The 11,752-nt window shown below is 37.3% G+C and overlaps 1 protein-coding gene across 1 annotated transcript in view; it reads right to left on the bottom strand.

Annotated features, from left to right (window-relative positions):
• Positions 1 to 868: 868 nt before the first annotated feature.
• The window catches only part of LOC104619493 (autophagy protein 5-like), a gene marked incomplete at its 5' end in the record, with an annotated part of 26,798 nt that continues 15,914 nt past the window's right edge, over positions 869 to 11,752 (bottom strand). The window contains one exon of the mRNA XM_010285385.1: positions 869 to 1,875. Within this exon, the coding sequence (XP_010283687.1) occupies positions 1,739 to 1,875 (137 nt within the window). The remainder of the gene's footprint in view (positions 1,876 to 11,752) is intronic.

Below are 11,752 nucleotides of genomic sequence, written 5' to 3' on the forward strand. Positions count from 1 at the left end.
TTCAGTTCTGCATAAACACAGATCAGCATGGTTTGTTTTGTTTTAAAAATTCTTCATGACCCACAGAATACAGCATAGGTTTACTTCACTCTTACCTTTTCCCTTCCATTTCCTTAATGCTGTTTCCTCATTTACATGTAAAACACTATCTAATTTGTCTACTGACTTTTTCTGCCCTAAGGGCTTTTTTTAGCCCCAATTCTACCCTCACCCAAGGAGATCCTTTCCTTCTTGCTTCTGAAAGAGGTTTTTGTTTGTTTGATTGATTGATTTTAATTTTCTTCTTTTTCAGATACAGGTAAGTACCCTACCATAAAGGGAGCATGGAAATGAGTGGGAACAGCACAGTGAGTTACTGGGACATTTGCAAGCCAAGACTTTGAGTAGGAACTTCAACAGCTACTATTTTTGAAAGAAAAATGTCATGCTTTCTTTATATTTGATAATATTTGACATATTTGATAATATGTCTACTATGAACATTGTCTTGTGCCACAGCCAGCCACAAACTGCAGACAAAGGAATAGAGCACACAGTTGGATGAATTCAGCGTAACACACAAAAATGGGAGAGTCCTAGTAGCAGCTGCAATGGTAACAAACATTTAGAAACCAAAGCAATCCAATAACCTAAAAATACATCTGCTAAACTAAGGAAAAAATCTGTGCAATGAGATTAGAAGCTTCCAAATTTCAGACCAATTGCTCAGGGACCACAGTCGAAAACTAAACTCAGATGTAAGGAAGTATTAGCTTGGAAAAGCCTCAGCTCTCCAAAATTCAAAATTATTAAAAAGCAATACATCTGTTCATCATTCTACAATTCAACTGTTTTCTAGTCTATAAGAATAAACAGCAGGATACAATCGTTTGCAACATCCGTTTACTTTTTTTTTTTAACTTTTTAAACTAAATTAAGAAAATATTCTTACAGAAAAAAAAAATTAGATGAGCACAAAGAAATGCCATGACAAATCCTGAGACAAATTATCCTACATCATTGCTAGTCTATGAAAACTGGTTTGAATAATGAACATGCTGGAGTATTCAGTGACAGCATACAAATCAAAAGTATTTGTAAATTATTAAGTTGTGCATGTTTTTAAATGACAAAACATGCTCACGGGTTTACTTTAAAATCTCTCACTGCTTGTTATCAAAGTTAAAAGATCATTTGCATACCAATACACATACTGTAAACATGAACTTCTCATTAAGGAAAGATGGGTTTACAGTAATTTGATCTTTTACAAAAAGCTATTGGTAACTGAATCTCTCAGTGTCTAACTTTCTAGAAAATTAAACCAATGTTTCCACTCTCAAAGTTGAAACACTACCGCTTTAGGAAATAGCCCTGTTTATTTGTTAATCAGAAATACAATCAGGTGGCATATTTCCATTTGCTGTTCAGCCGACAGTTTCAGCTTCATTATATTTTACAAGAAAACAGCACACTTGCAGAGGTCCTGTAAATTCTTTCATATCGCAACTGATTTAATTACAGCGGTGAAGAAAAGCAGTGGTGATGCAAAATAAGATCAGCCCAATTGCCCTTATCTGATGATAGGATCTCTCTTCCTGTTTGGCTTGCAGCAGTGAGGACTTCTTGTTTTGTTTTGGGTTTTTGTTAATTTTTTTTTCTGGTCAGGCTGCCTCTGTCACGACTGACAGAAGCAAGAAGTTGACATGCCCTTATGGTTCCAGCTTGAGAATGATCCTCATACCAATATAGCTGAGTTTCAATCAGTAGGTCGGGGAATGATACTAATGTGGAGAAAATTATCTGGATAGCTCATATGTTCGCTTAGCCACTGTATGGGTGTTTCCAGCATTGGCTCAATTCCATGAATCATCACTTGAGTCTTCTGTTCTCCATCTAATTCAAAGAAAAAGAGAAACCACTAGTATACCATTCAAAGCTCACAGAAAGATTAAACATTTACATATACTTAATTTACAGTAGATTTAATTGGTGTAACAGAGCTTAACATTTAACAGAACAAAAAGCAGGAAATGTTGGTATGGAGAAAGCTGAGATTTCTATCACCTAAAACAGAAACCTGGAGTTAAAATTAATTCCAAGAAAAAATTGGGTTAAAATGAAACTTAATGAAAGTGCCACTCTTCTTTATTAGTTGCAAGTTATTTTTCCTACAGTGATCACAGCTTGGTGTCAACACAGTTAAGGCACATCCATCTCACCCGGCTATGAGCCATATGAATTTTAGACAGATCATGCTTAAGATGTTGAGCTTCCTAAAACATACTAATGAAGTTGTATTCTTAATACTGTGATCTCCTGAAAGAGCTGGACTATGTCACACATAAATACGTGTAACATCCCTGAAGTAATTTTGTTTTGCTAAGAATAATTTACTTAAGTCTCAAGCAATATTTCAGAGTTACTCAGAAGGCTGAGTTGGCATCAGTTTTTTCTCACTTAGTTTCATCTCTTGGAAAAGCTAAGTTTGCAAATGATTCCCAGTATGACAAGAATATTTTCTAAGAATATTTCAATTCTTTTTATTTATACTTGTCCCGGAGGATGCAAGTACTTTGATCCTTTGATTCAAATGATGGGAACCAGCTAAAGCAACTGACATAACTGTCACAAAATGAACTAAAAAAAAAAACAAAAAAAGAAAATTTATTTCAGAGCCTTGAGATGAGAAAAGCATCTGAAATATGCTCCAAATAATGGTTAGGGGAAAAAAAAAAAGCAGGCAGTGACCTTCTACTGTTTTTATACCATATTCTGGCATTCTCACATGGACCTACCACAGTGAGATCCACATTCAGTGCTCAAAAATATTACTGCCTTCTCTAATTGGCATATTATGCCCCCCTCAACTTGTCTATATTAGAGAAGAAACCACCGTGCTGCCCAAGAGTTGCATGGAAGAGAACAGAACCTGGAAGTGAAGGTACCATTACTGGCTCTTTTATTCAGCTCCCCTAGTTGTAACATAATTCCTGTTTTATAGCAAAGACAAAATCTTACTTGTTTGGTAACCAAAATTATTTGACAGCTACCTGAAAAAGTTTGTATTATAGCTTGGTATCTATGCCAGCACAGGCTAAATTAGACTAGGAAGAATCATCCTTGAATATGCTGTTGACTTCATGCTAGTAATAATTCTTCCTGCAGAAGCAGACAGTTATGTTTGCCTAAAATAGAGCATCATACATTAGTTACGTTACCTACATATGGTATCATATTCTGTACAAATTCTTGATCAAATATATAAAGCTTGATTCTCTAAATGGCATAGTATACACATTATCACACTAAATTAAGCATAAACAATTGCTGGTTTCTGGGTTTATTGCAGACAGGTCAGAAGAATGCAGCATGTCATTTAAAAATAAACTTCTGGTATTTCCAGCCAAAGCAGGTATTTATTTTAACATTACCAGTCAAATTGTCAAAAGTATAAAATCTAAAAGAAAAGATCTCAGAAACCAAGTTTTTACACTGAGAAATTAGGGAACATCTAAATATTTTTAATATTAAATTAACTCCCAATTATATGTATTTAACACTTTCAAATTGAAATCTACCTATGGTACTCCTTAAATTTGCCACAGAGTTAGTGACATTTCTTTATATTTCCTAATATTACTTAATTTTCAGAAATAACTAATTTGCATAGACAGATGGCAGAATGCTGTTTTGGCATTAGTACTGTGCTAGCCACCAATATACAGCTGACTTCTTAGCAAAACCTTGCACAAAAAATAGATTAAAATCTTTAGAACCTCAGTATCATTTTCTTGTCATTGGAGGAAAAGCTTATAAATGATAAACGCTTTCTTTGGCTCCTTTACTGTGTGACAGAATATTTTTGGATGTGTATGCACGTGTGTACTAACTTGATGTTTCTTGCTTAAAAATGCAATGCAGTTAATCTGGGTGTCCCCATTCCCTGCTCCCTACCCAACTTTGTCCCTTTCTCATACAAATCTTTTATTCTGTTCCTCAGCAAACTGAGAAAGTCTCCAAGGTCAATGAAGAATTTACAGTTTAATTAAAGTCTAAATCTCTGCATTAGCATTGTTTGTGCTTTAGTATTATCTCTGACAAAGCATCACTACTTCTTAATTCGTTTTCTCCTTGAGGCTTGACTAAAGAGATCTTATCTACCAATTCTGTATTTACTGTAGCCTTCTTCACAAAATCCATTGTTTTTACTTTAGCATTCTTCCCTCTTTTTGTTACTAGGGACCATAAACTCTCACTTAAGTCACATTTTCCCAAACTTTCCTCAACTTTGATGTTTTCACCAACTTCCCCATTTTGAATCATGTACAGAGTCTCTCTCCTATAGATGGCTCCTCTGCTAGCAAAAGTTGTCAACAGCAAATACACTAAAAAAAAAAAAATTACTGGAAAGTATTCTTGTTTTCTCAACAGCCATCTAATTTGTATCCACCATTACCACTGTGATCTGGGTTCTGGATGATTTGCTAGCTATCACGAAAGCTTCACCCACCTGGTTCATAGATAGAATAGATTTACATAATATTTTTCCTCCATTACTGCTCATAGTCTTAAAGAGTTGTAGCTTATTTTGTATGCATCTTGACACAGCAAGTATTGTCCTCTTCTTTCCCATCCCATATTCTATGACAACAAAAAGTCTTTTTAGACTGACAAAATGCCTCTATAAAAGTGTACAAGTTGAGAAACACAACATATATTTAAATGAGTGGTGTAAGATTTAAATTACTTAATTACAAAGAATATTAAAGCCATGTCACTGGACCAGGCCCATAACAATTAGGGCAAATAACTCTGCTCATCTGTAGTGCACAGGGTCCAGACTTGATACTATCATTACTGTCAATACCCATTTTACAATATGCAGTAATGTAGCAAAAACCCCTAGGATTTCCTCAAAACCAAGAATTTTCCAGTCACCTCACTGACTTTTTTTTTCCTTTACACGTTAGGTATTATGTGACCTAAAGATGGTTTCTTTTACTTTGTTGCAAGTTATCTCAGGAAGACAAAGAAGTACAAATACCAGAAAAATAAAAGCATAGCAGTACATGTTTTGTAGGAAGTTTTTATAATGTGTGTACATAGTAACTATTTACTTAAAATCAGAGTATTTTTATATTACTGAAGTGATGCACAAAAAATAAATACTGTTTGGGCATTTACAAAATAAAAAAAAAAAGCCTCAAAACCAATTAAGTCATCTCCTTCCAGAGGGGTTGTCCCAGGATTAAATGATTTTTCTTTGCTTTCCTTGTGGAAATCCAGGAATCCAGAAGGCACTATAGCCCCTGAAAGTCACTAGCGGCAAATGATAAGCACAGATCATAAAGCTTTTTGGTAAAACTTAACAATATTCCTTCTCCAGAAGGCAGATAACTATGCTTACATGTTGGGTACTAAGACATTTCTGAGACATTTCAAATAATTTAGACACTAACTCAAAGGCTGCAACACTTAAAGTAGCTACCTGACCCAGCCTAATAAATCATACCACGTCATCAGAAGTTTTCCAACTCTGTACAGAAAATGGAAACAGGCAGCTCTGAAGTGAAGGGTTTAAGAAGAGGTCTGCTCCTCTATCATCTATAAGTTGAATCAGTGTTTCTGATCAGGAAACCACCTTGATGCAGCCAAAGAAAGTATTGGCAAAGGACTCTCTTTTGCAGGCAGGCATCTGCTGGAAGGAAGCAAGAGATGGTGGCTATTGCATCTCAACAGAGTCCTTGAGGTAGTGGCTCAAGGCCCTCCTCCACCTGAGGCACTCTCCCTTCTTTAAGGAGAATGCCCTAACTACAGTATTTGCTGTTGCTAATCCTAAGCTTCCTCTAAAAACCCTCAATGTTCAAGAATCAGAGAGAGAGAGAAAAAGAATGAAGAGAAAATCTGTAGTCTTCACAGAAAGTAGGAAGATGTGCGATGTCAAAGTAGCACATGGTAAGTTTTTCTCTTTCCTTTAGCTATATAAGTTATTGCTTGCAAAGTAAACCACTCCAAATTAGGAAACAAAATAATTTAATCAGCTTATTCAGCATCAATTCAGATTGTTACACATACCCTTGATGCAATCTAAATACATTTTTTCTACTGAATTATCTTTTTATTTAGAAAGGAAGAATTAAAGATGGAGGGAAAAGAAAAGATTGCTTTGGTGATAGATTCAAGTGCCTAAGAGCAGAATAGTGAGAAGGCACTACTTCTGGCAAAGGTACGTATGTCAGCCATTTTTCACTCAGATTAGCACCACAATGCTCACCAGTGCTGCAGCTAGAAACTCCCTTTCACCTACGCAAGATCAGTTTTCCTAGCCAGACTACATCTGTGATGCACCACTTAAAATTCTTTAGTGGGATGAAATACCTCCGTTCTGATTTGTGGCCTCTAGCACTCACCTGTCAAGGCAATTTAGCTGGCTTAAATTCTTTCACTGATAGACAATACAAGATATTCAGGATTTAGCAAAAATGTCCCTGGAGTACTTCAGTTAGAATCCTCTGTATGCATGTCCTTTGCATAGCAAGTCTCAGAACTTGCTTGTAGCCATCAAAATGGATAATGCAGAAAGCACAGCTTCTTACTCAGGGCAATACCACTTAGAAAATTGGTTTTAAAACCCTAAAAAAAGGCAATAGAACCCTGTGCTCCAAACTAGGAACAAATAATGCACTTTTTACATGATACAAGGCCACAGGACTGTGTTGGGCAAGGATACTAAAAAGCGTGACATAAATATAACCAAGGAAAGTGTCATGCAGTAGCAGCCTTATGAATAATGTAACAGAATGAGTTTCCAGCTTTTTCAGCTGTGAAGTGGGCCATAAACATTTGCTTGCTTATCTCCAGAATACATCATATGTTCTGGATTAGATGATACTAAAGGTACTCCTGACAATCAGTTATACCACACTGTAGGAAAACTCATCTTGCGTCAGCATTGCAAGGAGCAGAGTTCTCCTTTTGTGGCTGTGGTGTGGCTGCTTTCCTTTCCACACCTCTTGCTCCTCAGATTACCAGGCAGGAGAACAAGCCTTTAGGTGCATGTACCTTGAAGCAGCCAGAGCACTCCCTGACAGCGTGTGCTCAGCAGCTGGTTCCTTGGACATCTCTCAATCTGAAGAGACACACCGACATCTTCACCAGGAAGATTTTCACCTACCTCTTAGGAGCTCTTAAGAAATGACTTACAGATATACACCTTTCAGTAATATGCTACTAACTTAGTAGATGCAACCACTGAGTTTGTTACTGACACATATTGCTGACTCAATTTTTAAAGTCTAAAGCCAAAGCTGGGGGGGACTAAGTCCCTGGCAAGCAAAGGTGAAAATTTCCTTCTTCAAAGCTACATTTCCGGCCTAGCACAGAGGATGTGTTCTAGATTATTGACAATTATTTACAAAAGACTACACTATATTAGAACAATTCAAAGACTATATTCTAACCTGGAACCACTGGTGGTAAGAAAGAACTGGACAGTGGTTGAAGTTATCCCTCCCCTCTCTAGGGACCTCAGACTGGATATTCTGGGACATACAAAGAGAGAGCCCCAGACAAGCCTCATGGTCTAAAGAAGCACCAATCCAGTGATTCCTGCACCAGTAGGAGAATATAAATAAACAAGCACTTGATAAATGTACTTCACTTTTTTCACTTTTAAGTAACATCTCTAAAAAACCAAAAACATCGATACTGGCAGTAATGGTTCAATTTGATACAGGGCTTTCAACTGCCAGTACTGAAACTGATGAAGAGCATCTAGTTCTCCAACGGCAACCTGTCCAAAATGGAAAACAGCTCCAAATGTCTGATATTAAAATTGACAACGATTGCTACCATTCACCAAAAAACAAGCTTCACAATTATTTTCATTGCGTGTGCTACAAAAAAAAATAATCACAGGTGCTCATAAAATATCCATAAACGTAAAAAAAATTCAGCTAAGGTGTATTTATGAACATTTTCATATCAGTTTTGTAGTACTTACTTTAGCCAGTTACCATATCTTTTTTAAATTATGGCAAGATACTTCTTTGCTCAGTGAGCAAGCTTAGCTACAGAATGAATACAACCTATCTGTAAATCAAGTATTCACACTTTGCTTTTCTTAATGTGTTTTAACTTCTAATTATTTGGTTGTTTTTTTTTTTTTTTTAAAAGGATACTTATTTCAGGCTTTTCCACTCACAGAGTCATAGAACAGTTTGGGTTGGAAAGGACCTTTAAAGGCCATGTAGTCCAACTCCCCTGCAGTAAGCAGGGACACCTGCAACTAGATCAGGTTGCTCAGAGCCCCGTCCAACCTGACCTTGAAGGCTGCCAGGGATGGGGCAGCTGCCACCTCTCTGGGCAACTTGTGACAGTGGTTCACCACCCTCGTTGGGGAAAATTTCTTCCTTAGATCTACTCTAAACCTACCCTCTTTTAGTTTAAAACCATTACCCCATGTCATATCACTACATGTCCTTGTAAAAAGTCCCTCTCCAGCTTTCTTGTAGGCCCCCTTGAGGTACTGGAAGGCTGCAAGAAGGACTCCCCAGAGCCTTCTCTTCTCCAGGCTGAACAAACCAAACTCTCTCAGCCTGTCCTCACAAGAGATGTGTTCCATCCCTCGGATCATTTTTATGGCCCTCCTCTGGACCTGCTCCAACAGGTCCATGTCTTTCCTGTGCTGAGGGCTCCAGAGCTGGACGCAGGACTCCAGGTGGGGACTCACCAGAGCGGAGTCAAGGGGCAGAATCACCTCCCTCGACCCACTGGTCACGCTGTTTTTGATGTGGCCCAGGGTGTGGTTGGCCTTCTGGGTTGCGAGTGCACATTGCCGGGTCATGTCCAGCTTTTCATCCACCAGTACTCCCAAGTCCTCCTCGGCAGGGCTGGTTTGAATTCATAAACTCAAATCTAACTAGAACATTTCTGCAATCCGTTTCTGGCATGTTTATGTCTAATAGTGACCAAAGTACAGAAATATGGCAAGATGTTCAGATTCCACAGTAATGACAATCTCAATATAAAGGTCTCAAATAGAAAAACAAACTTGTTTTTAAACAAATCTTACCTACTCAGATGAGTACTAACAGGTGCTCAATACCTATGCAATTTTATGAGAAGTACATACAAAAAAAGTTGAGTTTGGTCAAATCTCTTGGCCAAATGTTTGCTTGCTCTTTGAATGAACTCAGCACAAATGCTTCAGACAGCGAACACTGAAGTTCTCTTTACCAATACAAAATATTTTATATTTAAGAAACTATAGCTTCAAGGTCTAAGGTTGCTACACATTCTATTGAGCAGGGTTTTTTTAGTTAAAATTTTCAAAATAGGAATAAAATCTTAGTATGAGTTTTCAGAAGCTTCACACTAGCCTATTTTGGCCATCACATCCCAGGCTTTCCTTACTTTTCTGTGAATTCCACCTTATCACAAAAAGAACCCTAGATGTCACAGTAGTAGACTCCATTGAAGTGACTCATTTTCCATACCATCTTAACATATTTCTCTCCTCACTTTAATTGTATATAAACTACCGAAATCCTTATTCCCTTTTCCCCTAATCTGGAAAAATTACCAGTTTAAACAGAAACACAGATGATATATTGGATCACAATCAGCAAGATACACTGTTCAGTATCCCCTGACCAAGAGCAAGAAAACACAACAAATTCTACAAAGCCGACTCTAAAATAGCCTAGCCACAACAAAAGATTCCTCTGACCTGAAAAATTTAGAGGCTGATACGTAACACGAAAGCACAGGATTGACTTTTCCTTCCTGCCTGCATACCCCGCCAGCCCTAGGGAAAACCACTGATGCTGATTTCAGGTGAAGAACTTGCACACGGAAATACATGGTCAATATACTAGTCAGAACATGTCATGTTCCTCAAAATGATTCTGTATCTGGAATAGACATTGTTCCAAACACAAGATGTAGTTTGGAGAATAAGAACTTCAGTTCCTGGATATAATCCAACTGCCCAATGTGAATATAAACAAACAATCAGGTAGATCTGTTTAACAGGCAGCAACTTGACAGTATCTCTTGTTTTAAACACTGGTAGTAACATGAGTTCAGCTGCTTAAACTGAAGGTCATAGCTTTCCTAAATATATGTTCTCAGCTCTGGATATTCTTAATATCCGCACAAATATTTCAGACAGCTTTTAACTATGGCAAGTTCCTGGCCTTGAAGACAACTAATGGTAAATAAAATCCACAACATTATATTTTGCTTAAAAATCTCTTTTTAAAGGAGTATCAATTTTTAACAGGTTTACTGAATGACCCCTTACAGATAACAGAACGAGAGTGCTTAACCTATCTTTTTGAACTCGTTATTTTGATTTTTTAAATTCTTCTCCAAATAAACAGTTCAAAACATATGTCTCTCTATCCTGGAGTGTCTTGTCATTCATATTACATGTCTCAATTTCACCCTTACAGCACCTTGATGTCATCTTACCAGAGCCTTTACTTCTTAGTCCAAAATGCTATAATAGCACTAGACCTATATCAACCTCAGTGAAGTCTGTTCTTGCAGACTACTTGACTACAAAAGCATAACTCCAGGCAAGATATCTCAAGTATTCCTCCATTGTGACACTGTCATGAAGCCCATATTCATAGAATCATGGAACAGTCTGGGTTGGAAGGGACCTTTAAAGGTCATCTAGTCCAACCCCCTTGCAATGAGCAGAGACATCTTCAATTAGATCAGGTTGCTCAGAGCCCTGTGACCTGGAATGTTGCCAGGGATGGGGCATCTACCATCTCTCCAGGCAACCTGTTCCAGTGTTTCACTGAATTGGCTTTAATTACTGCTACATTTCTTTACACAGTTTTGACATAGGCCAGTTGTCTGATCTCTACATGATCTTCTTGTGGCATAAACATCTCCTACCCGAGTTTAGACTTAAAGGAGAGGAAAAACATTTCTTTGTCACAGTTCTTAGAATAATTAGATTTTCTGGATTATACTCCAGCCCAGTCCTAGCTTTCTCTATCCCCAAAATGAAAGTAGATGAATACGCAACATCATCATCTACTTTATTGCGATAAAATCAAATACTTGGCATCACTCCTACTCATGATTTTCTTCTCCATGTAATTTTTCCTCTCTTGTTATTCCTGTCATCTTCTACCTCAAGTCTATCCTCAAGTTAGACAGCCATATTTCTGAAACATAACAAAAAATGTGGATTAAACTAATCACCACAGGCAAAAATTTATTATACTTTGGAGCAGGTTCTAATCTCATAGCAGCCAGAAAGTATGTAAAAAAACTAGAAAACTTTTTTCTATTCCATTGAACAAGTTTTTAGAGGAAAGTGAATTTGGCCTCAAACCCCAGTAAGTCCAGGTTACCCGAGCAGACTATTTTTAACAATTCTACGTGCAGTCCAAAACAGTTAACACTGACAGTAATGTCATCTAAGACAACGAAGGGGATTCTTCCTTCTGCAAAAGAGTTCAACAGAAAAGCAGATAGAGTATGGAAATGAATGAAAGCTTTACTTAACTAAATGTCATTGTTTGTTTTTTTAAAAATCATTTTTATTCTTGTATATTTAATAGAAGTTTTTAATGGGGTTGTTGTAACAGGTCCCAAACTAATTTATGACAAAGCCTTAAAATTCTTTTCTTAAACAACTAACATTTTAGCAGTTAAAGGTTTTAGAAGATCTTACAGTGACTGAGCCCGAGATGCTTCCCATCAAACATCTAGCTTCCAGCGCGGGGGGGGGGGGGGGGGGAGA

The sequence above is a fragment of the Phaethon lepturus genome, unplaced genomic scaffold (genome assembly GCF_000687285.1).
Source record: "Phaethon lepturus isolate BGI_N335 unplaced genomic scaffold, ASM68728v1 scaffold11194, whole genome shotgun sequence".
In the NCBI taxonomy this organism is placed as follows: domain Eukaryota; kingdom Metazoa; phylum Chordata; class Aves; order Phaethontiformes; family Phaethontidae; genus Phaethon; species Phaethon lepturus.